We start from the raw sequence: 26,793 nt of genomic DNA, 5'->3' as shown, positions 1-26,793 counted from the left end.
TAATAGCCAGAGGAGCTCTACTACATACTATCGATGCTGGTCAGAGAATAATTGTGAAACAACAGAAGTCAATAAATGTGCCATTTTGTGGTGACTTTAAGGAAACCTCCTTTAAGGAAACGCTTGTAAATGTTACTAATGAACTAAATTTTCAATGGGGGGGGGGGATACCTTTGATTGAAGCTGTACATACGGCTCCTCTGAGGACTTTAGGAGCAGTCTCTGGACCATTTATCTTGGGCAGAAGGAGGACCTGTGACCTCCTAGCACCGGACCACTCTTCGTAAATTCTATATGGCCGATTACTTTACCCTTTTATGTCAATCATTTATTTGCTTCCTTTGGTTCAGTCTATGACGACATATTGTCCCCTGTGTCTTGCACTTGATTTTCTTCACAAGCCAGGGGGTCTCCACTTTTTGTTTTTTAGAGTCTTACGGCTTTCTTCTTGACCATTCATAGGACTATTACAGGGACCTTTAATGGAACAGTAACTTTATTATAAGCCCTTACCTCTCTATCTTCTTGCAGAAAGCTTTATTTCATTGATGACTGGTGGCTTAGAGTTACTACGGAGTAGTAAGATGTAATTTATAAGACTTGATGATAACACAACGAGTCAACGCGTCAATGGTCTCCATAATAACGAAGACGATATCACATAGAGACTCAATGGCGGAAATATACAATTAGTGTCCACGGGTGGTGAGATTTATATTTATTTTGTTACATTACTTTTACTATATGGTAAAAACCACGACGAGGGTGTCACTCCAGGTATGGGAAAGACTTAGTGCCCAGGGGAGCCCAGACACTAGTGAAAGGGGGGAGTGGAGACCTCCTAGACTGGTCCTGTCTCAACTAAGGTTCATATATTGCCTCTTCACCAATCGCTGCATGTGTGCCTTGACCTGACTTTCCCTGGCGTATGGCTAAGGAAGGGAGGAGATGAGCACTAGTCGACCTCCACTATAGACAACAAGGGTACACAAACAGGGGGGGATTGCTTAGCTTTAGACAACTTCAAATGCACACACGGCCTCGAGCTCCAGAGAGGATGAAGTACTGCTCTTGCTAATGCCTCACAAGTAGAAATGAATATAGCCGACACCTCCCTCTCAGACACACCAGGTATTTGTACACCCAGGCCAGAGAGCTAATTAGCCAGAGGGAGGTAGCCGCTGGGTCCTAGAGACAGCCTCTCATCTAAGAAGATGTCTGTAATGCCAAACGTAGAGATCTCCTGCAACAAACTGCAGGGCGACTGTCTGTCACCTCTGAGACACCCGTGACAGATGGCCCGACATCAACCAATGTATGTAAACATCAAATCGTATAAAGTGAAGACCATAGAAGTCCAAATCAAGAAAGGTACCTAAAATTAAGACTCTAGAAAGACCACCACATGGAATGGACCAGGGAAGCGTAACAGTGTGAATTTCACTTGTTTACTAATTCTGACCCCTCATACAGAATGTGGACTCACCAAGAATGCATGTGTTTTGTATGGGAAGTAGGGAGTAATCCGCAGCTAGACTCCATCTCCTCCAGGCTCCTATACCCCCTCCAGACACCTGTGTCACTTCCAGGCCCCTCTGTTTCCTTCAGTCCCCTTTTTCTCCTCCAGATTCCTCTGTCTCCTCCAGGTCCCTCTGTTTCCTTCAGGACCCTCTTTCTCCAGACTCCTCTGCTTTCATCCAGACCCCCTCTGCTTCCTCCATGCTCCTCATTCTCCTCTAAATCCCTCTATCTCCTCAAAGCCATCTCTCCTTCCTCCAGATTCCTCTAGCTCTTCAGATGTCTTGGAGCTCCTCTAGACTCCTCTAGCCCTTCCGGATTACTCTTGTCTCCAGACTTTCCTTATTTTTCAGATTCCTCTAACCTCCTCTAGAATCCTCGGTCTCCTCCAGACTCTTGGTCTTCTCCAGACTTTTCTGTCCTCTCCAGTTCCCTCTGACTTCTTCAGATTCATCTGTCTTCTCCCTACCAGACTTTTATGTCTTCTCCCCCATCTTACCCCTCTGTCCCCTCACTACTCTTATCCCTCTCTGGACTCCTCTGTCCCCTCCAGACCCCTCTTTAGACCCTCTTCTTATCTCCCCTGGAATCAAAATGATCAGCTAGTGAAATTCCCCTTCAGACCCTTCTTACACCAACAGACGAATTAAGGGGATAAAGCACAATAGATTAATGGATGAGATGACCACCATAATGATTGTTCATCCTCCTGAGATGAGAAATTATAGAAACTGGACAGATTGATTTAGCTCAGTAGGAGACAACTTTCTGAAGAAACATCGCTATGAAAGAAGGTCTAATAACTACTACTCTAAACACTCTAAGATGATTAAAAAAATCTCCACAGAAGAGACGTTAGGAGGACCAGACTAGTCCACCAGTGACATGAGCCATTCATGTGTCCTCTATTTCCAGGAATTTCCATATGACCCAGGCCGTCCGCACATGGTACTGTGGGGGTAAGGATGTCCGTCACCTCAGTGAAGTTTACATGCACATGCTGACTGATCCACTGTTCATAGGCCGGCACCAGGGTGTACACCCCAGGGCGATACGGGTCAGCACAGCCTTCTCCCCAGCTCACAATGCCAGCCTGGTACCAGACACCATCGACTTTACACACAAGAGGTCCTCCAGAGTCTCCCTGAGAAGAGAGAAAGAAGGTGGTGACCATCATAACAGACATTATACTGTATATCAATCAATCTATCTATCTATCGTCCTACCTTGATGCCACCTACCTGGCAGGAATCTTTTTGTCCCTCAATATATCCAGAGCATATTTGGTCCTCCTGGACGATGATGTTTGTCTCGCTTTCTAAGGACCACATATGATACATTGTATCACATGTCTTATAGTCGATGATTGGGGTCATGACCTTCTGCAGGGTTCCGTTAATGGGAAGATCTCCTGATAACAAGAAAGAAATGGATTTTCTTACTGGAACGCTTTGAAAATCTAAAGAAAATTCGAAGCAATCATCTGCAAATCTCTTATATTCTATCACACGGAACATAGAACGGATCAAACATTAAACGGACATTTTTTAATTTCATTTGAAATAATTAACTTATTTAGAAATTGATGGCAGTGACACATCTCAGAACTATAGTGCCCGGGCCATGTCCACCATTGTGCCAGGGCCGTTTCCCCCAATTTGTCTGGGCCGCCTCCTTATTGTGCCCTAGCCATGTCCACCAATGTGTCTGGGTCATATCCCCCATTGTGCCCGGGCCGTGTCCATCATTGTGCCAGGGCCATTTCCACCATTGGGCCAGGGCCGTTTCCACCATTTTGCCAGGGCTCTGTCCACCATTGTGCCCGGGCCGTGTCCACCATTGTGCCAGGGCCGTTTCCACTATTTTGTCTGGGCTGCCTCCTTATTGTGCCGTAGCCATGTCCACCAATGTGTCTGGGTCATATCCCCCATTGTGCCCGGGCCGTGTCCATCATTGTGCCAGGGCCATTTCCACCATTGGGCCAGGGCCATTTCCACCATTTTGCCAGGGCTCTGTCCACCATTGTGCCCGGGCCGTGTCCACCATTGTGCCAGGGCCGTTTCCACCATTTTGCCTGGGCCGCCTCCTTATTGTGCCCTAACCATGTCCACCAATGTGTCTGGGTCATATCCCCCATTGTGCCCGGGCCATGTCCACCATTGTGCCAGGTCCGTTTCCACCATTTTGCCAGGGCTCTGTCCACCATTGTGCCCGGGCTATGTCCACCACTGTGCCCGAGCCATGTCCGTCATTTTGCCCAGGCTCTGTCCACCATTGTGTCTGGGCTGTGTCCACCTTTGTACCTGGGCCATGCCCATCCTTGTGCAGCGTCCCCTCTTCTTACAATAGTCTTTAAACATTGGAGGAGTAATGAGACAACCGCTGGAGTTTTGGGAGAGGAACCTTGTCCCCTTCTTGTGTGTCACCCAGGCCTGGATGCCACAAGTGTAATTAAAGCTGTGTCTGAGAGCAAGGGGGAGGTTCTCTGGTCAGGGGAACATTAGCATGCAATGCCTCCTGTCTCAGGCCATTAGGGGGAGCAGGCCGCCCCTATAAAAGCTGGTACTGGGGACAGGGTTAGAGAGAACTGGATTGCCTGTCTCAGCTTTGAGACGTGTCCCAGAGTGGAGCAGGGACAGACAGTTGTATTGCACCCTAAGAGGAAGTGTGGCAGGAGGAGAGCCACCAGCCAGAGACAAGAGGCGAAGAGAGCCTGTCTTGGCAGAGAAAAGACTTAATTTTACCAGACTTTGGTGTCTGAGGCTGGAAGGATTCCACATCCCCCAGCAGAGAACCTGTCCGCAAGGGACTGTATATTCCTTGGCCTAAGAAGCCTGGAGGCCCTGCCACAACCGAAGGGACCAGTAAAGCCGTACAAGGCTGGGAGCAGAAAGGAACCCACGTCGCAGGCCATACAGGCGAGAAAGCACGGAAAGCTCGGAAACGTGGGCTGTTACCCTATCAGGAGGAGATAGTCAGAAGGAGCGCAGAAAGCACGGTAGGCCTACACCCTCACCCTGACCAGGGCCAATTTCCCCGTTGCTCTCAGACATCCAGGTCCCCTCCTAGCTGGGACTGTTTGTGGGTCAGTTTACCTGTTTAGTAAAGACCCTGGACTGCAACCTGTTGTCTGTGTGCTCCTTGCTCCTCCAGCACTACCATCACTCCCACCATCCACTATACTGCCCTGGGGCCGCACTCTTCCCGTGGGGAGTCACACTACCATAGCTGCACACCTCATCAGCCCCAGCGGTCTGCATGCAGCGGCGGTTCCTAATAACCGCAATCCACGGGTGGCGTAGTCGGACATAATCAATATAACGGACTACCACTGGCCTGACCACCCTGAGCCACGGACCGGGCAGCCACTACTACCCCCATCGTTCCCCTAATTGCCCGGATCCGAGTGCCCCACGGCCCAGGGGGCGAGTCAGCTTTGGCTTAGTCGGCAGGATTTCGTGCCCGCAACCACTGGGTACTGCGTGCCTGAAAAAGACTTTCGTAAACTTACCTGTGGAGAAGTTTCCCGCCATCCGGAGCCGATTCCCGCCATCAGACGCCATCTTGGACCTTTTCCCGCCGTCTTCTGCCGTCTTCCCGCCATCCGCAGCTGTTTCCCGCCATCGGACGCCATCTTCAGGATGCCGCGCGGGAAGAAAAGGGGCGTGGACGTCAAAACCGCGCGAGATCCGAAGCTCCGCCCCACGCACCGACGCTGCGCAAGGTCCTGGAAGGGAGAGAGAGTGACGCTGACGTCATCAGGACGCGACGCCAGGTCCTCGTCCAGAGCAGCAGCGGAGCCGCGGCCTACAGAAGAGGATCGTCGGAAGGTAGGCCACGCTTGACTAGGGGGGGAGGAAGATGTCGGACACAGAGGCCCCCACTACCACCAACGCAGCTGCAGCAGCGGTGATGCCCTTTTCCTTGCCCTACATCCCTGGAGCGGCCTGGCTGCCCAAATACTCAGGGGAGCCCCATGCCCTAACTGACTTCAAGGAAAGACTGTATAGTTTGTTCCAAGTTTACCCCCTGACAGAGGAACAGAAGGTCAGCATATTGACAGGGCAGTTAACTGGCGCAGCCCAAAGGGAGGTAAAATCATGGCCCATTGAGGAGAAAGGGACTGTGAAGGGTTTTCTGGCCCGGCTGCGGGGTACCTTTGACACACGTACCTCCGCTGAAATTAAAATGAGGTTCTATGGATGTAAGCAGCGGGCACAGGACAGCATCAGAGACTATGCCCTAAATCTGCAGGAAGCCTTGAGGGCTATTCAACAAACTGACCCTGGCAGTGTGCAGGAAACCGATAAGCTGCTAACAGAACAATTCATAGAGGGTCTGCTGTCCAGCGCCCACAGGGCCCAGCTGCGCCTCATGTTCTTCCAGAACCCCGACCTGACCTTTGCCCAATTTAAGGACAGGGCCATAAGGGTGCTCCGTGAATCTGCAACCAGTGGCGCTATAAACCCCCGGCGCCCTGCTATCACCTACCACCAGGAGGCGGCGCCCTCCTCTATGGACTCCGTGGAGGCTGATGCACAGGCCCTGAACCAAGCCCCGTCGAAAGGCCTGCACCACCAAGTCCAGGAGCTGACCAGGAGCGTCGCGGCGTTGACCAGGACCGTCCAGGCGTTGCAAGTGGACCCGTCAAGACCCATCGAGCTGGCTTCAAGTCCGGAGGATGTCCCGTGGCGTCGACAGAGGAGGATCCCGTCGTTCCGAGGGAGGCCCACAGACCGCTACGCAGAGGATGGACAGCCCATTTGTCGTCGATGCAACCAGCCCGGACACATTTCCAGGTACTGTAATTTAAACGGGTCCAACCTGGGGCAGAGGGCCAACCCCCAGGCATAAGATCACCAGGCCCTTACAATTGGCGTAATAACAAAAAAGAAGCAAAGCAAAAATATATCTCATACCCTACCATAATTATATATAAATGTAAAGCAAAATTGCATAATAAATATAGGGTACTTAGTGAACTATTTTTGATCAAAAAAAGTATACAAGCCGTCCCACCAGCGGCAAGGTGACCCTAAATTGGGACGGTACCTATACTGCCTATATTAGGGTCACCTTGCCGCTGGTGGGACGGCTTGTATACTTTTTTTGATCAAAAATAGTTCACTAAGTACCCTATATTTATTATGCAATTTTGCTTTACATTTATATATAATTATGGTAGGGTATGAGATATATTTTTGTTTTGCTTCTTTTTTGCTAGTGTGAACATGCCTCTGTTTCTTGTATGTCTGCCATCTTAGACCTCAGTTCACATTGTCTGTTTTTTTGACTTGTTTGCATTCTGTGCAATTTAAGGGTGTGGCATGCCCTTTGTTGAGCTGATTGGTATATATGTAGCTTACCACGGGCCTAGGTGGTCTGGAGTTGGGACTCGGTCCTATTTGTCTACCCTTTTATATGCATTACTTCAACTTTGATATACAGTAAGGTTTTTAATATAGGCAGTATAGGTACCGTCCCAATTTAGGGTCACCTTGCCGCTGGTGGGACGGCTTGTATACTTTTTTTGATCAAAAATAGTTCACTAAGTACCCTATATTTATTATGCAATTTTGCTTTACATTTATATATAATTATGGTAGGGTATGAGATATATTTTTGTTTTGCTTCTTTTTTGCTAGTGTGAACATGCCTCTGTTTCTTGTATGTCTGCCATCTTAGACCTCAGTTCACATTGTCTGGTTAATTGGCGTAATAAGTACATTGGGGGGCGCCCGGTTTTACCCGTGGTGCTGGACGGTATCCCCATGAGCGCCTTGCTGGATACTGGGTCGCAAGTAACCACAATCCCTTATGTACTTTTTAAGCAGTATTGGACTGATGCTGATATCACACGATATCCAGACAGTAACTTGAGCATCATCGCCAGTAATGGCTTACCCGTGCCGCAGATGGGGTTCAAGGAGATGACCATAAAAATTGGTAAAGTTGAACTGCCGGCACAGGGAGTGATTATTGTGGACATTGACCGTCATGAAAGTCACCCTAAAATAACTGTGGGTACTAACATAATTGAAAATTGTCTTTCAGAAGTAATTGTAATTCTACAACAGGTGGCGGTGAATGCTAGTTCCAGCCAACAGAGAGTCCTCAACAAGGAGATAAAAGCCCTGATGAGACGGCAGCAGGTAGAACTGTCTGGTGGTGAGATCGGTAGCGTAAGACTCAGTGATCCATTCCCCATTTCCATGCCTCCCAAAAGTGAAATGATGATCTGGTGTCGGACTGCAATTGGGTTGAGAGGTAGAGACTACCAAGCCATGGCAGAACCCGTGTACTCAGACAGCAGGCCCACCATTTTGACAGCCCAGGGGGTGGTTGATGTCCGTCATGGGAGGGTGCCCGTCCGCATCCTCAACATTGGGGAGAGGGAAGTACACTTACCCAGGTACGCTACACTCGCCAAACTGTTTGTTGTCGAACACCAAGCTATCAGGGCCGTGGAACCCTTGCCTCCATCTCCTCAGGCGGAGGGTAATGGCTCCCAGAAACAAAAGGAGGACTGGTGCCAGAAACTCCATGTGGGTGCTGACTCCACTCCCCTGCACCAAAAACAAGGAGTCTACCGGGTGGTACAGGAGTACGAGAGAGTCTTTAGTAAGCACCCGCTAGACTTCTGCAGAGTAAAAGGGATAGAACACCACATCCCCACAGGGAGCCACCCACCAATAAAAGAGAGGCACAGACCTGTACCCCCTGCACATTATCAGAACGCCAAGGGTATGCTAAGGGAGATGAAAGAAGCTGGGGTCATTAGAGACAGCTGTAGCCCCTGGGCAGCCCCCTTGGTTCTGGTCAAAAAGAAAGACGGCACCATGAGAATGTGCGTGGACTATAGACAAATCAACCGTATCACCCACAAAGACGCATATCCGCTGCCCAGAATAGAGGAGTCTTTAGCCGCACTAAAATCTGCTAACTTCTTTTCTACTTTGGACCTTACTAGCGGGTACTGGCAGGTTCCTGTGGCAGAGGCTGACAAGGAGAAGACCGCCTTCATCACCCCGATGGGACTGAGCGAGTTCAACTGGATGCCCTTCGGGCTCTGCAACGCACCAGGGACCTTCCAGCGGCTGATGGAATGCTGTCTAGGGCACCGAAACTTCGAGACGGTCCTCCTTTACCTGGACGACGTGATCATCTATTCGAAGACCTACGAGGACCATCTCAAGCACCTGGCTGAGGTGTTCAAAGCCCTGGCAGGCTATGGCCTGAAGGTGAAACCATCGAAGTGCCACCTGCTGAAACCAAAGGTCCAGTACCTAGGGCACGTGGTAAGCGCGGAAGGAGTGGCCCCCGACCCTGACAAGGTCACGGCAATCAAGAGCTGGCCAAGCCCCTCGAACATCAAAGAGGTGAGACAGTTTCTCGGGTTGGTAGGCTACTACCGAAGGTTCATCCCCGGGTTCACTAAGATGGCAGCTCCTATGCAGGACCTCCTGATCGGACAGTCTAAGTCCCGAAGTCAAAAGCCACCCTTCAAGTGGGGTAAACCGGAAGAGGAGTCCTTCCGCCAGCTAAAGATGGCCCTCACGGGGGATGAGATCCTGGCCTACCCTGATTATGGCCAGCCTTTCATTCTCCACACAGATGCCAGTAATGTGGGACTGGGAGCCGTACTGTCCCAAAACCAACAGGACAGAGAACGGGTGATCGCATACGCCAGCCGGAAGCTGAGGCCCACCGAAAGGAACCCGGAGAATTACAGCTCCTTCAAGCTAGAATTCTTGGCGGTGGTGTGGGCCGTGACGGAACGCTTCAAGCATTACCTGGCCTCCGCAAAGTTCACCGTGTACACGGACAACAACCCGTTGACACACCTGGACAATGCAAGACTGGGTGCCCTGGAACAGCGGTGGATGGCCCGTCTCTCCAACTATGACTTCGTGATCAAGTACCGGGCAGGCAAAACCAACGCCAACGCGGACGCCCTATCAAGGATGCCTCACTTACCTGAAGGTGACGAAGACCCACAAGAGCTGGAGGAGGTAGAACTCCCCGCGTTTCACCGGTATGGAGCCGCTCAACACTCTCACCGCGTGAAGGAGGAGGATCTAACAACTGTGATGATGAATCCCCTACCTCACCACAGCTGGGCCGAGACCCAAGATAGTGACCCTGCAGTCCGCCTGGTGAAAGATCTGCTGACCCGGGAAGACACCCGCTTAGATCCAGATGCCCCAGAGGAAGCCAAGCAGCTATGGAAGGAGAAGAGCAAGCTGTTCCCCTACGAAGGCAAGTTGTGCAGAAGGATTGTCAACCACCGGACGCATGAGCTGACCTGGCAAGTCGTGGTCCCAAGGCGGGATGCAGCTATGGTCCTGGGGGCTTACCATGACAGAGCGGGACACTTCGGTTGGAAGAAACTGGAGTTCCTACTAAGAGGAAGGTTCTTTTGGGTCGGCATGAGAGGAGCTGTTGAAAAATGGTGCAGAGACTGTGGCCCTTGTCACCTGAGGAGGAAGGACCGCACCAGCCAGAAGACACCCTTGAGGCCCATCGTCACCACGCAGCCTCTTGAGCTGGTAGCTCTGGACCACGTCAAATTGGCTCCCAGCCGGTCAGGATACATCTATGCCCTGACAATCGTGGACCACTATTCCCATTTTCTAGTGGTGGTCCCGGTAAAGGACTTGACAGCCCAAACAGCGGCCAGAACCTTCCAGCAATACTTCTGCCGTCCACACGGGTATCCGGAACAGGTCCTGACAGACCAGGGTCCAGCGTTTGAAGCTGAAATCTTCCAGGAGTTCTGCAACCTCTATGGCTGTAAGAAGATTCATACAACGCCTTACCACCCCCAAACCAACGGGATGTGTGAGAAGATGAACAATATAGTCATTGATCTCCTGAAGACGTTGCCCCTGGAGGAACGCAGCCTGTGGCCAGAAAAACTGCCGGACCTGATAGACATGTACAACAATATCCCGGTGAATGCTACAAACTGCACCCCGGCTTACCTGATGCGAGCTAGACCGGGTAAGCTGCCAGTAGACCTGGAGATGGGAGTCCTAATACCTGAGGACACCTCCCCGGATGCGGACTGGGATACAGAAAGGCAACTGCAGTACAAGAAGGTACAGGAGAGTGTGGAGAAGAGCCTGGCCCAGGTGAGAGAGAAGCAAGAAAGACTCTTCAATCAACACGCCCCTGCTAGTCCCCTAGAACCTGGTGAGCAAGTCCTAAAGCGAAAAAGAAGGCTACATAAGTTGGACGACCAGTGGGAAAGGGAACCCTACACCGTACTGCAGTCTGACCACGACAACCCAAAGGTGTGCGTAATCACCAAGGACGGAGGAGAAACCACTAGTGTCGTCTCCAGGGACCACCTCAAAAGATGCCCCGAGCAACTCCGTAGTGCAGAAGAGGATCAGAGTGACCTTGAACCCGCAGAGGACAAGGAAGAAATGATCAGCACCGTTCTCGGAGAGTTCCCTCAGTCCTGGACTCGCATAAATGATGCCATAGTGGTACCTGTCCTGCATTTCCTGCAACCGGCACACCAACAACCAACACCAGAGCCGGAAGGTGAAGAGGAGCAAGCGGTTCCAGAGGCAGAAGAGCCTGTTCCAGCAGCCCAGGAGAGTCAACCCTCTGCTGACAGTGAGCCTGCCATGCCTGCGGTAAGCCAAAGAACCCGCAGACAGCTGCCTGCCTTACCTGTACACGCAGCTGGTAGCTGTACCCCTAACGCTAGTGGGGAAAGCCAAGTCAATCCACCACCAGACAGTGGGTTAAGGAGGTCAACCAGGAGCACAAAGGGACAGATACCCGCTCGCTGGAGAATATAGAGTGTACTAAAAGTGTAAATAACCCTGTTGCCAAATGTTGAATTGTTTGCCAAGTTACATGCTTGTTTGGTAATTCTGTGTTTCAGTTTCTTGCAGCTACCGTAAGGATTCACAGGTTATGGACTTTTTATAACCGGGACCTTGTATGGACTGCGTTCGGAGCCTAACCCAGGAATGAACTAAGACTGTAAAGGACTTGGGGTAGGACAGACCCCCACCTGGTTAAGGCTCCCGTTGTTTTGGTGATATGGACACCCGGTCACAGACCACACTGTGACCTAAAGAACTCAATTTGTGCGTCATCTGTCTATTAATGTTTTATTGATTATGCATATTGTCTTTGTTTATTGTTTAGTCCCGGAGTACTAAATTTCACTAGGGGGGAATGTGTCACCCAGGCCTGGATGCCACAAGTGTAATTAAAGCTGTGTCTGAGAGCAAGGGGGAGGTTCTCTGGTCAGGGGAACATTAGCATGCAATGCCTCCTGTCTCAGGCCAGTAGGGGGAGCAAGCTGCCCCTATAAAAGCTGGTACTGGGGACAGGGTTAGGGAGAACTGGATTGCCTGTCTCAGCTCTGAGACGTGTCCCAGAGTGGAGCAGGGACAGAAAGTTGTATTGCACCCTAAGAGGAAGTGTGGCAGTAGGAGAGCCACCAGCCAGAGACAAGAGGCGAAGAGAGCCTGTCTTGGCAGAGAAAAGACTTAATTTTACCAGACTTTGGTGTCTGAGGCTGGAAGGATTCCACATCCCCCAGCAGAGAACCAGTCCGCAAGGGACTGTATATTCCTTGGCCTAAGAAGCCTGGAGGCCCTGCCACAACCGAAGGGACCAGTAAAGCCATACAAGGCTGGGAGCAGAAAGGAACCCACGTCGCAGGCCATACAGGCGAGAAAGCACGGAAAGCTCGGAAACGTGGGCTGTTATCCTATCAGGAGGAGATAGCCAGAAGGAGCGCAGAAAGCACGGTAGGCCTACACCCTCACCCTGACCAGGGCCAATTTCCCCGTTGCTCTCAGACATCCAGGTCCCCTCCTAGCCGGGACTGTTTGTGGGTCAGTTTACCTGTTTAGTAAAGACCCTGGACTGCAACCTGTTGTCTGTGTGCTCCATGCTCCTCCAGCACTACCATCACTCCCACCATCCACTATACTGCCCTGGGGCCGCACTCTTCCCGTGGGGAGTCACACTACCATAGCTGCACACCTCATCAGCCCCAGCGGTCTGCATGCAGCGGCGGTTCCTAATAACCGCAATCCACGGGTGGCGTAGTCGGACATAATCAATATAACGGACTACCACTGGCCTGACCACCCTGAGCCACGGACCGGGCAGCCACTACTACCCCCATCGTTCCCCTAATTGCCCGGATCCGAGTGCCCCACGGCCCAGGGGGCGAGTCACTTGTATTAGTGGAAGGTTCAGACTGCAGGGTGATGGTTAATGTCCTGAACTCTTCTCCTACGGAGCCGTGCTGCTGTGATTCCCTGAAATAGATGTTGTCTGTATGAAGCAGATGTCATACTAACCCCTCGATATAAGGCTCAGCACTGATAGCGCCTCTCATGTGTGCACTGCTCCTGCCATAGGCACCAATGCCCTCATACATCGGAGATGCAGAACTGTGCACTGATAATAAGCAAGATGTCTTAGAGATACCGCGACAGAGAGGGGCCAAGAGATCGCAGCGTCTGGTCACACAAACTTCTGCACTGGTTAGATCTGCTTCACCATCCTATTAAACAGTGCAGGTTTTCCTTGTTCTATCATTGCAATGGTTAATCAGTTCAGTTGATCTCTTGGAGGTCTCCATCATGAATTGTCTCAGCTGTTCTGTGTTGGCCAATCCCCACTGGTATATATGATCGCCACTGCACTTGGGTGTTGTTGCCAGTGATAGTTCTACTACCTGGTTTGGTGGTGAAGGAGAAGTTCAGTGTTTGGAGAGTTATTCTGGAGATTGCTGAGTTGAGTTGGTTTGCGTGTTAATCCATATGCTCTCCCGTTTGGTTTGTCCCTCCTATTACTCTCCTCTTTCCCACTCTGTTGTTTTGTGAGTGTATTTTTAAGATTGTAGTTTTTTTTTCCATGTCTGTTTACTCCTGTCTGTCTGATTGGTGTTTTCCTATATACTTCAATCTCTCACCTCCCTGGGTGGGGGAGGGATCAGACATGGGTTAAGTTAGGAGCATAGCTAGGTAGGAGACCCCGGCGTCCCCACAATCCGGTATAATCCAGGGGACAGGGATAGAATAGGGCACCCCTAATTCAAGGAATCGGGTAGGTGCCCACAGTCCCTTGTCACTACGTGACACTAGATGGTCCCTCATCGATAACAAGCTGGATGGTTTCTCTCCTCGATTATAAACTGGATGGTTCCTCTCCTCGATAACAAGCTGGATGGTCCCTCTCCTAGATAACAAGCTGGATGGTCCCTCTCCTCGATAATAAGCTGGATGGTCTCTCTCCTAGATAACAAGCTGGATGGTCCTTCTCCTCGATAACAAGCTGGATGTTCTCTCTCCTAGATAACAAGCTGGATGGTTCCTCTCCTCGATAATAAGCTGGATGGTCTCTCTCCTAGATAACAAGCTGGATGGTCTCTCTCCTCGACAACAAGCTGGATGGTCCCTCTCCTCGATAATAAGCTGGATGGTCTGTCTCCTAGATAACAAGCTGGATGGTCTCTCTCGTCGACAACAAGCTGGATGTTCTGTCTCCTCGATAATAAGCTGGATGGTCCCTCTCCTTGATAATAAGCTGGATGTTCTCTCTCCTGGATAACAAGATGGATGGTTTCCCTCCTCGATAACAAGCTGGATGGTTCCTCTCCTCCTGAGTCTGCAGGACACAGCCTCCGGTGTTTCCATAAAGAATTTCACATTCTGATTCATCCGACCACAGAACAGTTTTCCATTTTGCCTCCATCGATTAAAAATGAACTTTGTCCCAGAGACTACAGCAGCATTTCTGGATTGTGCGAATACGACTACTTCTTTACATGATAGCGATTTCAATTATATTTGTGGATTACACGAAGAACTGTGATCACAGACAATAATTTCTGGACATATTCCAGAGTCCATGCAGTGATCTGCACAACTGAATTACACCTGTATTTAAGACAGTGAGGCCAGAGGACCCAGAGATCCCAAGCCTCCAGTACTGACCATCGGCCTTTTCCTTTTATGCACACGGATTTCTCCACAATATCTGAATCTTTTGATGATATCTTTTGATGATATCTTGTGATCAAAGTCTTTGCAATTTTTCCTGAAATGATTGTATAATTTGTAGCCGCAGTTAATCACAGATTGGTGACCTCTGACCATCTTTGCTTCTGGGAGACTCTGCCTCTCTCACATGCTCTATTCATACAGAGTTATGTGACTTAATAGAAAATTGACCCTCTGGCTGTTTTTCAGTAGAACCACTTACTTTTTTAAGCCTTTGTTATTCCGGTCCCAACTGTTCTGAGATTTGTCACCGACATCAATTTTCTAAATGAGATAATTTTTCAAATGAAAAAGAAAAATGTCCAACGTTCAACATCTGATCTCTGTGTGATAAAATATGGTGACAAGAGATTTTCAGATCATCTCATTCTGGTTTTCTTTACATTTTACACAATGGCCAAACTTTTTTGGAATTGGGGTCTTGCGACAAAGTTTCAGAGGAAAAGAAGCGCAGAGAGGAAAGTCCTATAACTTTCTAATAAACTTTGTGTTTCCATTCACCCCCATCCCTGCTTGCTGTCAGTGAATGTGATCATTCATTAACCCTTCCTGACCTCGTCAGGTGAGAACATTGTTGATGATGAAAGCAAAATCTGTCAGTGACAGCAAGCAGAGATCTTGTAAGCGTTGAAAACCTGATCCACTTAAAAATGCAGCAATAATTCTGGACAGACGGACTCACCATAGGAGGACGTGTGGCCCCAGCCGGTGACCCAGCACTCCAGGCCGCAGGGGAAGGTGACGGAGGCGGCGGGCAGGCAGACGGGGAGGATGTACTTGGTGTAGGGCACCGGGCTGGAGAGCTTCACCAGAGCGATGTCCTCTCCGCTCCCGATCCCCACATATTCAGCGTTAGGGATCAGAGTTTGGACTTTAGAGATAACAGTGTGAGGCGGAGTCTGGGCCGAAAGTCGATATAAACCCAAGTAAACGTTATAATCCGCCGGCGCAGCGGAGCTGGGAAAGAGACAATGGCCGGAGAGAAAGTCACAATCTGGGGGGAAACAGGAACTTCACAAAGTTTAGGGAATGTGGATTATTTTATAAAAAAAGGTGTGGTTTATATACAGGTGGGAGGGGTTATACATAGTAGGTGTGGTTTATATACAGGTGGGAGGGGTTATACATAGTAGGTGTGCTTTATATACAGGTGGGAGGGGTTAAACATAGTAGGTGTGGTTTATATGCAGGTGGGAGGGGTTAAACATAGTAGGTGGGGTTTATAGACAGGTGGGAGGGGTTATACAAACAGTGGGTACGAAAAGTATTCAGACCCCTTTAAATTTTTCACTCTGTTTCATTGCAGCCATTTGGTAAATTCTAAAAAGTTATTTTTTTCCTCATTAAAGTCCACTCCGCACCCCATCTTGACTGAAAAAAAACAGAAATGTAGAAATTTTTGCAAATTTATTAAAAAAGAAAAACTGAAATATCCCATGGTCATAAGCATTCAGACCCTTTGCTCAGACACTCATGTTTAAGTCACATGCTGTCCATTTCCTTGTGATCCTCCTTGAGATGGTTGTACTCCTTCATTGGAGTCCAGCTGTGTTAAATTAAACTGATAGGACTTGATTTGGAAAGGCACACACCTGTCTATATAAGACCTCACAGCTCACAGTGCATGTCAGACCAAATGAGAATCATGAGCTCAAAGGAACTGCCCAAGGAGCTCAGAGACAGAATTGTGGCAAGGCACAGATCTGGCCAAGGTAACAAAAGAATTTCTGCGTTACTCAAGGTTCCTAAGAGCACAGTGGCCTTCATAATCCTTAAATGGAAGACATTTGGGACCACCAGAAGTCTTCCTAGACCTGGCCGTCCAGCCACACTGAGCAATCGTGGGAGAAGAGCCTTGGTGAGAGAGGTAAAGATGAACCCCAAGATCACTGTGGCTGAGCTCCAGAGATGCAGTAGGGAGATGGGAGAAAGTTCCACAAACTCAACTATCACTGCAGCCCTCCACCAGTCGGGCCTTTATGGCAGAGTGGCCCGACGGAAGCCTCTCCTCAGTGCAAGACATATGAAAGCCCGCATAGAGTTTGCTCAAAAACACATGATGGACTCCCAGACTATGATAAATTAGATTCTCTTGCGAAATGAGACGAAGATAGAACTTTTTGGTGATAATTCTAAGCGGTATGTGTGGAGAAAACCAGGCACTGCTCATCACCTGCCCAATACAATCCCAACAGTGAAACATGGTGGAGGCAGCATCATGCTATGGGGGTGTTTCTCAGCTGCAGGGACAGGATGACTAGTTGCAATTGAAGGAAACATGAATGCGGCCAAGTACAGAGATATCCTGGATGAAAACCTCTTCCAGAGTGTTCTGGACCTCAGACTTGGCCAAAGGTTCACCTTCCAACAAGACAATGACCCTAAGCACACAGCTAAAATAACTAAGGAGTGGCTTCAGAACAACTCTGTGACCATTCTTGACTGGCCCAGACAGAGCCCTGACCTAAACCCAATTGAGCATCTCTGGAGAGACCTGAAAATGGCAGGTGGGAGGGGTTATATATAGTAGGTGTGGTGTATATACAGGTGGGAGGGGTTATACATAGTAGGTGGGGATATATAGTAGGTGTGGTGTGCACCACCTCCCACTATGCAAGACCGCAATCTTACCCATCAGTCCAGCCTACAAACCTTGCTCCAGTTCATGCTGTGTGCATGTCTCGTGTCTGATTGCTTAGGGCGGCGGCCCGGTTACTTCCTGATTCTTATAGCTGCTGTGGGCGCGCTCCTAATGCATCCCCAGCCTATTGCTGTGAGTCACTGGATATTTAAACCCCCTCCACCCAGAAGGAGGGGCCTGAGCAACATCTTCACTCAGTTTGTCTTTGCAACTGAATTGCCAGGTCCTGTTCTGTATCTTGTCTGTTTCCGCCACTTTGGGGGCTGCATACCCAGACCTGTTATCTCTGACTTCTAGTCTGTTTCTGCCACCCTGGGGGCTGTATACCCAGGCCTGTTATCTCTGACTTCTAGTCTGTTTCCACCACTCTGGGGCTGTAAACCCAGGCCTGTTACCTGTGACTTCTAGTCTGTTTCCGCCACCCTGGGGGTTGTATACCCAGGCTCGTTCTTGTATCTCATTGCAGTATCAGTTCCTGTCTGAACTGTCTCCTAGCCTGTTACCTGTTTGTCTCTATATCTCTACCTTCCCTTTTCTTGCAGTGTCTGAACCTGCACCTAACTCCAACTCGTTGTCTCTGTACTTCTGTTTGTGAGTTTTGTGTCCACTCGCTACTTCATAGTAAGTACCTTGTGTGTATCTGGTTCTGCTTGTCCCTTTTCCATTCCTCCGTATCTACCTCCTGTGTTCTAGCCATCTTCCTGTATTTTCCAGTCTGTTCCATGTGAACAGAGTCCCGTCCTCTCTGCCTGCACCTTCTGTCCTGTTCGGCTCTGCTTGCTCACCGCGCCAGCGGTTTCCCTCTGCTCTGCCTTGTCCACCGCACCTGCGGTTTCACTCTGCTCTGCCTTGTCCACCGCACCTGCGGTTTCGCTCTGCTTTGCCTTGTCCACCGCACCTGCGGTTTCGCTCTGCTCTGCCTTGTCCACCGCACCGGTGGTTTCGCTCTGCTCTGCTTTGTTCACCGCTCCAGCGGTTCCGCTCTGCTCTGCCTTGACCACCGCTCCGGCGGTTCCTCTCTGCTCTGCCTTGTCCACCGCCCTGGCGGTTCCTTTCTGCTCTGCCTTGTCCACCGCTCCGGCGGTTTCGCTTTACTCTGCTTGTCTACCGCATCTGCGGCTCTGTTCCTGTCTCCCAGTCTGTACTGGACCCTATCCAGCCTGCGCTCCAACCAGCTTGTATCTCCCTGTCTGCACTCCAGCCGTGCTTGCCAGTATCTCCCTGTCTGCACTCCAGCCGTGCTGGCCAGTATCTCCCTGTCTGCACTCCAGCCGTGCTTGCCAGTACCCACCTGTCTGCATACCAGCCGTGCTTGCCAGTACCCACCTGTCTGCATACCAGCCGTGCTTGCCAGTGCCCACCTGTCTGCATACCAGCCGTACTTGCCAGTACTCACCTGTCTGCATACCAGCCGTGCCTGCCAATACCCACCTGCCTGTATGCCAGTCTAACCTGCCTGTTCCTGCATTCCCCGGTGTGGGTCAACAGCTGTGACCGGGGTCTGACCTGGAGTCGCACCTGGTCCCTCTGCTCGGTTCCTCCTTGGTTCATGGAGTCGATTGAGCTGCCGTGCGACTTTAGTCGGACCGGGTTGATACTTAGTTACGCCCCTCCAGACACTCCTCGGTTCATGGTACAGTGAGATCACTAATCACGCTCACGCCAGTCAGTCGGGGCGCGAGCGTAAAATGGTGTATATACAGGTGGGAGGGGTTATATATAGTAGGTGTGGTGTATATACAGGTGGGAGGGGTTATATATAGGTCAATTGTCCAGCAGTCTCCAACCACAGTGGAGACCTCCCACAACAGCAGGCAGGAGCCCCGCAGAGCCAGAGCCTAGAGAAGCAGCTCCAGCAAAGAGCAGATCCTTATTTATGTCACAATAAAAATCATGGAGCAGACGTTCTGCCCTGTGGTGACAACCCTAGAAATGGTGGAGAGCTGCACTAATAATTCTGCTGTTACATCATGTCTTATCCTCCAGTCACCTCAAGATCTGCACTCACTATTCTGCTGTTACATCATGTCTTCTCCTCCAGTCACCTCAAGATCTGCACTCACTATTCTGCTGTTACATCATGTCTTCTCCTCCAGTCACCTCAAGATCTGCACTCACTATTCTGCTGTTACATCATGTCTTTTCCTCCAGTCACCTCAAGATCTGCACTCACTATTCTGCTGTTACATCATGTCTTTTCCTCCAGTCACCTCAAGATCTGCACTCACTATTCTGCTGTTACATCATGTCTTCTCCTCCAGTCACCTCAAGATCTGCACTCACTATTCTGCTGTTACATCATGTCTTATCCTCCAGTCACCTCAAGAGCTGCAGTCACTATTCTACTGTTACAGCGTGTCTTATCCTCCAGTCACCTCCAGAGCCGCACTCACTATTCTGCTGTTACATTGTGTCTTATCCACCAGTCACCTCCAGAGCTGCACTCACTATTCTGCTGTTACATCATGTCTTATCCTCCAGTCACCTCCATAGCTGCGCTCACTATTCTGCTGTTACATCATGTCTTATCCTCCAGTCACCTCCAGAGCTGCAGTCACTATTCTGCTGTTACATCATGTCTTATCCTCCAGTCACCTCCAGAGCTGCAGTCACTATTCTGCTGTTACAGCATGTCTTATCCTCCAGTCACCTCCAGAGCTGCAGTCACTATTCTGCTATTACATCATGTCTTATCCTCCAGTCATCTCCAGAGCTGCACTGACTATTCTGCTGTAACATTATGTCTTATCCTCCAGTCATCTTCAGAGCTGCACTCACTATTCTGCTGTTACATCATGTCTTATCCTCCAGTCACCTCCAGAGCTGCACTCACTATTCTGCTGTTACATCATGTCTTATTCTCCAGTCACCTCCTGAGCTGTTACATCGTGTCTTATCCTCCAGTCACCTCCAGAGCTGCACTCAGTATTCTGCTATTACATCGTGTCTTATCCTCCAGTCACCTCAAGATCTGCACTCACTATTCTGCTGTTACATCATGTCTTCTCCTCCAGTCACCTCAAGATCTGCACTCACTATTCTGCTGTTACATCATGTCTTTTCCTCCAGTCACCTCAAGATCTGCACTCACTATTCTGCTGTTACATCATGTCTTTTCCTCCAGTCACCTCAAGATCTGCACTCACTATTCTGCTGTTACATCATGTCTTCTCCTCCAGTCACCTCAAGATCTGCACTCACTATTCTGCTGTTACATCATGTCTTATCCTCCAGTCACCTCAAGAGCTGCAGTCACTATTCTACTGTTACAGCGTGTCTTATCCTCCAGTCACCTCCAGAGCCGCACTCACTATTCTGCTGTTACATTGTGTCTTATCCACCAGTCACCTCCAGAGCTGCACTCACTATTCTGCTGTTACATCATGTCTTATCCTCCAGTCACCTCCATAGCTGCGCTCACTATTCTGCTGTTACATCATGTCTTATCCTCCAGTCACCTCCAGAGCTGCAGTCACTATTCTGCTGTTACATCATGTCTTATCCTCCAGTCACCTCCAGAGCTGCAGTCACTATTCTGCTGTTACAGCATGTCTTATCCTCCAGTCACCTCCAGAGCTGCAGTCACTATTCTGCTATTACATCATGTCTTATCCTCCAGTCATCTCCAGAGCTGCACTGACTATTCTGCTGTAACATTATGTCTTATCCTCCAGTCATCTTCAGAGCTGCACTCACTATTCTGCTGTTACATCATGTCTTATCCTCCAGTCACCTCCAGAGCTGCACTCACTATTCTGCTGTTACATCATGTCTTATTCTCCAGTCACCTCCTGAGCTGTTACATCGTGTCTTATCCTCCAGTCACCTCCAGAGCTGCACTCAGTATTCTGCTATTACATCGTGTCTTATCCTCCAGTCACCTCCAGGGCTGCACTCACTATTCTGCGTTTACATCGTGTCTTATCCTCCAGTCACCTCCAGAGCTGCACTCACTATTCTGCTGTTACATCATGTCTTATTCTCCAGTCACCTCCTGAGCTGTTACATCATGTCTTATCCTCCAGTCACCTCCAGAGCTGCACTCACTATTCTGCTATTACATCGTGTCTTATCCTCCAGTCACCTCCAGAGCTGTACTCACTATTCTGCTATTACATCGTGTCTTATCCTCCAGTCACCTCCAGAGCTGCACTCACTATTCTGCTGTAACATTGTGTTTAATCCTCCAGTCACCTCCAGAGCTGCACTCACTATTCTGCTATTTTCTTGTTACCAGCAGTACATGGCATTTACCTTTGTGTCAGGGATGTGATGAGCGTCTTGTGCTGCTGATGAATGAATACCTGGATGTACATCTATAATTACGGCTTCATGTTGTTGACCTTACGATACCAGTTCAGGTGGATTCCGGTATCAGGAAGGAAACGTTCTTCACACAATGGACCCAGATGATCCTTCCTCGGAAATATCTCTGCGCAATCAATTCTGGAAATCCCGGAGGCATCCGAGCTTGTGCTCCATCCACACGGCAAGAGGCCGCTCCCTCCGGGACCCCCGTCCCTTGTAGTAGAGATACGATGCATCTACTCTAGATACTGAGTGGTGGAAGGAGTTTTTACAGGTTCACACCGCCCATGAGGAACGTATATAACCCACCTGGGTAAAACCAACCTTCTCATGGACCACCAAGGAGAAAATGCCTCAACCAGGAGAGGAGCTTGTACAGGAGAAGAGGTGGTGGCGACCTATCTGAATGAACCCTCCACCCCTAGTAGAAGCTACGTCTGATGTCCTCCTGGAAATTGAGCAGAGTGAGGCGCTTTTTCAGGTGATCCCACCCAGGAGGAAATTGTATGCCAATCTTGGATGACTTCCTCCCATCCCTAGTAAAATAAGATGCCATGTTTCTGCCTTATTTCTAGAGGAAACAATTTTCCACAATTTGAGCTAGCTCTCGTTTCTTTATAATAAAAAAAAAAGCAAAAAAACTTTATTATCCACTTTTCGAGAAAAAAAAGTCATCAAAATATAAGTTTGTTATAAAAGCAGCTTAAAAAATAGAAACTTTGACAAAAAAAACAATGGTAAAGATTTACACAGTTAACACGTTTCTGACCTTTATCGGTCTTTAGTCTCAGAGGTGAAATTTTGTAACGTTAACCCCTCCCATGAGGAAAGTATAAGACAAAACAAGAAGACGCTTCTACAGGAGAAAAGGTTTTCTGAATAAAGTCCTTATTTCTAGTAGAAGAGATGCCATGTCTGACGTGTTTCTGGATATTAAGAAGAGCGAGGAGCTTGCGCAGGTGAACCCACCCGTGATTGAAGTGTATGATGACTTTCTCCCATTCTTTGAAGAAAAGATGCTATGTTACTAGATATTGAGCAGAGGGAGGAGTATGTAAGGTTAGCCCTGCCTATGAGGAACATATAGGTCCAACAAAAAAGGAATTCTTTTCGCATGGGATCCAGAGAAGGGAACACAACAAACCAGGATGAAAGGAAATGACCAGTTTTGGAATAACCACCCCATCCCTAGTAGAAGAAATACTTTTAGAAGATGGAGGAGCTTTGTATGTGCGTAATTGCCCGTGAGGAAAGTGTATGACCAATCTGGGATGACTTCCTCCCATCCCTAATACAAGAGATGCTATCTGCTACACTTTTAGATATTGAGGAGAGGGAGGAGGTTGTACAGGTTAACCCTGCCCATGAGGACATTATTGCACCAACCGAGAGAGAACCCCTTTTTTTCTATGAGACACTGAGAATGGAATTCGGAAACCCCAGGAGGCGCTTGTATAGGTGGTAAGGATGTGGCCAAGCTGGGGTGATCCCTCCATACCTGGTAGAAGAATTGCTGGTTCTGCAGTGTTTCTGGATATTGAGAAGCTTGTACAGATGAACCTGCCCATGAGGAAAGTATAGGACTAACTTGAAAGGAACCCACTATTTGTATGAGACACTGAGAATGGAATTCGGAAATCCCAGGAGGCGCTTGTATAGGAGGTAAGGACGTGGCCAAGCTGGGGTGATCCCTCCATCGCTGTTAGAAGAATTGCTAGTTCTGCAGTGTTTCTGGATATTGAGGAGAGGGAGAAGCTTGTACAGATGAACCTGCCCATGAGGAAAGTATAGGACTAACTTGAAAGGAACCCACTTTTTGTATGAGACACTGAGAATGGAATTCGGAAATCCCAGGAGGCGCTTGTATAGGAGGTAAGGACGTGGCCAAGCTGGGGTGATCCCTCCATCGCTGTTAGAAGAATTGCTAGTTCTGCAGTGTTTCTGGATATTGAGGAGAGGGAGAAGCTTGTGACGCGCCCCCTGGGCCATGTTCAAGGGATACCCGGAGCCGGATCTGTATGGGGGTAGTAGTCCTTGTGGCGGTGACCCGGTCCGTGCCCAGGGTGTCAAACTAAGTGGCAGTCTATGGCAGTAGATGTTAATTTGATGTGTCGACTACGCCACCCGTTGAGTGCGGCTTTGAAGCCGCCGCTGCAGAGCAGTCCACTGAGGCCGGTGGTATATGTGCAGCAGTGATGGTATAACCCCCAACGGGAGGGGTATGGCCTCAGGGCAGCAGGTGTAGATGGTGGGGGTTGTGACGGTGCAGTAAGAAGATTCAGAGTCGGGAGATGCAGTTCAGGGTTTTTACTTACTGGTGTCCTTTTAGTCACTCTGGCCTTGAGTGACCACCCGAGCCGTGCTGCGTCCACCAGGTGCGGGACTCGGCCAACCCCCAGGCAATTCCGGAGCCGTTCCCACCAGGGATCCACTTTTGGCCGGCTCCCTCGGGTCTCTTGGTGGTCAAGCCTCCTCTGGGCTCCCTGACCCTATACTTGGTGTGCCTTTCTAGTGGATTTGGTGAGGGTCGCGGCAGATCCTGACCACGACCTCCGGTTCCTGGCTAAGGTTTGTTTTGGTCTCTGCCAGCTTGGGATCCGGTACCCGTGTCCGCCAACCCTTCACCCTTCTGTCCTTATTCTGGGATCTTGGGGTTCTCTTCTTGTTTCCTCTCTGGGTCCTTCTTACTCCTCTCTCTCTCTCTCTCAGCAGGCTCTGTTCTGGAGCTGGGCCCAGCCGGAGCCACAGCTCCCTGTCAGCCCTCCTGGCTGAGCTCCTCTGCTTTGCTTCTCCTCAGGCTCTCAGACAGAATGTCTGACTGACTCACAGGCTGACTGACTGACTGACCCTGATCTAAGATGGTGCCCACCTTATATACTCCCTCTATGTGTGAGCTCAGGTGACCAGCACCCAATGAGCTCCTAGCTTTACCCAGGCTGCTCCCCCTATCTGCCCCTACACTACTGGGATGTTCCACCCCCCTCCCACTCCAGCCAGGGACAGACGCTGTCGTACCTGCACATTTACTTAGTGGGAGTACCGTTGTTCTGTCCCCCGGAAATGGGATGTATGTAGTGCATGCAGCCTTCTGAGCTCAGTTCCACACTCCATCCTTACCCGGGAGTGGAATACCACACCTCTGGTTTGAGGTGCAATACCCCTGTAGCAGCCGAGTCCTCAGGGTGCTACACTTGTACAGATGAACCTGCCCATGAGGAAATTATAGGACTAATTTGAAAGGAACCCACTTTTTTTACGAGACACTGAGAATGGAATTCAGATATCCCAGGAGGCGCTTGTATAGGAGGTAAGGACGTGGCCAAGCTGGGGTGATCCCTCCATCCATCCCTGTTAGAAGAATTGCTAGTTCTGCAGTGTTTCTGGATATTGAGGAGAGGGAGAAGCTTGTACAGATGAACTTGCCCATGAGGAAATTATAGGACTAATTTGAAAGGAACCCCCTTTTTCTATGAGACACTGAGAATGGAATTCGAAAACCCCAGGAGGCTCTTGTATAGGAGGTAAGGACGTGGCCAAGCTGGGGTGATCCCTCCATCCCTGTTAGAAGAATTGCTGGTTCTGAAGTGTTTCTGGATATTGAGGAGAGGCAGAAGCTTGTACAGATGAACCTGCCCATGAGGAAATTATAGGACTAATTTGAAAGGAACCACCTTTTTCTATGAGACACTGAGAATGGAATTCGGAAACCCCAGGAGGCTCTTGTATAGGCGGTAAGGACGTGGCCAAGCTGGGGTGATCCCTCCATTCCTGGTAGAAGAATTGCTGGTTCTGCAGTGTTTCTGGATATTGAGGAGAGGGAGAAGCTTGTACAGATGAACCTGCCCATGAGGAAATTATAGGACTAATTTGAAAGGAACCCCCTTTTTCTATGAGACACTGAGAATGGAATTCGGAAACCCCAGGAGGCTCTTGTATAGGAGGTAAGGACGTGGCCAAGCTGGGGTGATCCCTCCATCCCTGTTATAAGAATTGCTGGTTCTGCAGTGTTTCTGGATATTGAGAAGCTTGTACAGATGAACCTGCCCATGAGGAAAGTATAGGACTAACTTGAAAGGAACCCACTTTTTTTATGAGACACTGAGAATGGAATTCGGAAACCCCTGGAGGCTCTTGTATAGGAGGTAAGGACGTGGCCAAGCTGGGGTGATCCCTCCATTCCTGGTAGAAGAATTGCTAGTTCTGCAGTGTTGCTGGATATTGAGGAGAGGCAGAAGCTTGTACAGATGAACCTGCCCATAAGGAAACTTGAAAGGAACCCACTTTTTTTATGACACACTGAGAATGGAATTCGGAAACCCCAGGAGGCGCTTGTATAGGAGGTAAGGACGTGGCCAAGCTGTGGTTATCCCTCCATTCCTTGTAGAAGACTTGCTGGTTCTGCAGTGTTTCTGGATATTGAGAAGCTTGTACAGATGAACCTGCCCATGAGGAAAGTATAGGACTAACTTGAGAGGAACCCACTTTTCAAATTGGCCCCTGAGAATGTAGAAAATTTAGAGGATCGGTAACAAAATTGCTGTTTATGTAAGAAGAACCTCAGAGCTCAAACTGTCTAATCCACGGGTCGTACTTACTTTTCAAAGCAGTGAGCAGCAGTCAGTACCCACTGAGGGGAGATGAGGGACCCCCCACAAATGTGACTTCCTTGGTAATGAACGCTAACTTGCCAAGGCCATTCTCCATCCACGGCATCTGTCCCTCCAACTATCTTGGTAGTGACCATAGGGGAACCGCACACAGAATGGTCAACTTCAGCTGTAGGAGTGAGGGACAACGAGGGACCAACTGGAAAAAGATGAAGACAAAAGTGAAGGAAAAGCAGGGCTTAATATCGAAAATTATAAAGCAAGTGCCACTCTGGTTAACAGGTTAGGCCTGGTACTACAAATCATCTTGATTCAAGATTACTGCTATACCACAGATGACCTATGAAGAAGAGGGGCGCCGTTACACAGAAAATGCAGAACTATTTTACTAATGCTGGAATTTTGATTTAGAAATATAAAATGTTACCAGAAAATGGTCACATCCTAATATAAACTATTATAATATTCTAGGACAGTTTCTATGGAGGGTTAAGGCTATCCTCTGAGGGGTATCAGGTGACCTCTATTTAAGTGTCTCCTAGATTAATTCACCCTCTATATTCAAAATTGCAGTCATCCCCATTATTTTTTTTTTAAACTCTTCTCCTTTCCTTTCATTGATCCATCATTCTCAAAATCATTCAGAAGGTGTCGCTGTTAAATTTGCTCT

The 26,793-nt window shown here is 49.2% G+C and overlaps 1 protein-coding gene across 1 annotated transcript; it reads right to left on the bottom strand.

The window, feature by feature from the left end:
• Nucleotides 1-1,467: 1,467 nt before the first annotated feature.
• LOC141161437 (serine protease 27-like) lies at nt 1,468-26,429 on the bottom strand. The gene is made up of 5 exons (XM_073646246.1): nt 26,423-26,429; nt 26,112-26,322; nt 15,250-15,524; nt 2,760-2,929; nt 1,468-2,662 (listed from the first exon to the last, which is right to left on the bottom strand). Exons 1-5 carry the CDS (start codon nt 26,427-26,429, stop codon nt 2,348-2,350), a joined length of 978 nt encoding a protein of 325 aa, XP_073502347.1. The 3' UTR covers nt 1,468-2,347.
• Between the last annotated feature and the right edge of the window lie 364 nt (nt 26,430-26,793).

Source organism: Phyllobates terribilis, unplaced genomic scaffold (assembly GCF_046119375.1).
Source record: "Phyllobates terribilis strain yellow unplaced genomic scaffold, ASM4611937v1 Scaffold_9__5_contigs__length_417890890, whole genome shotgun sequence".
Taxonomy (NCBI): Eukaryota; Metazoa; Chordata; class Amphibia; order Anura; family Dendrobatidae; genus Phyllobates; species Phyllobates terribilis.
This window is presented reverse-complemented; position numbering and strand designations above follow the sequence as displayed.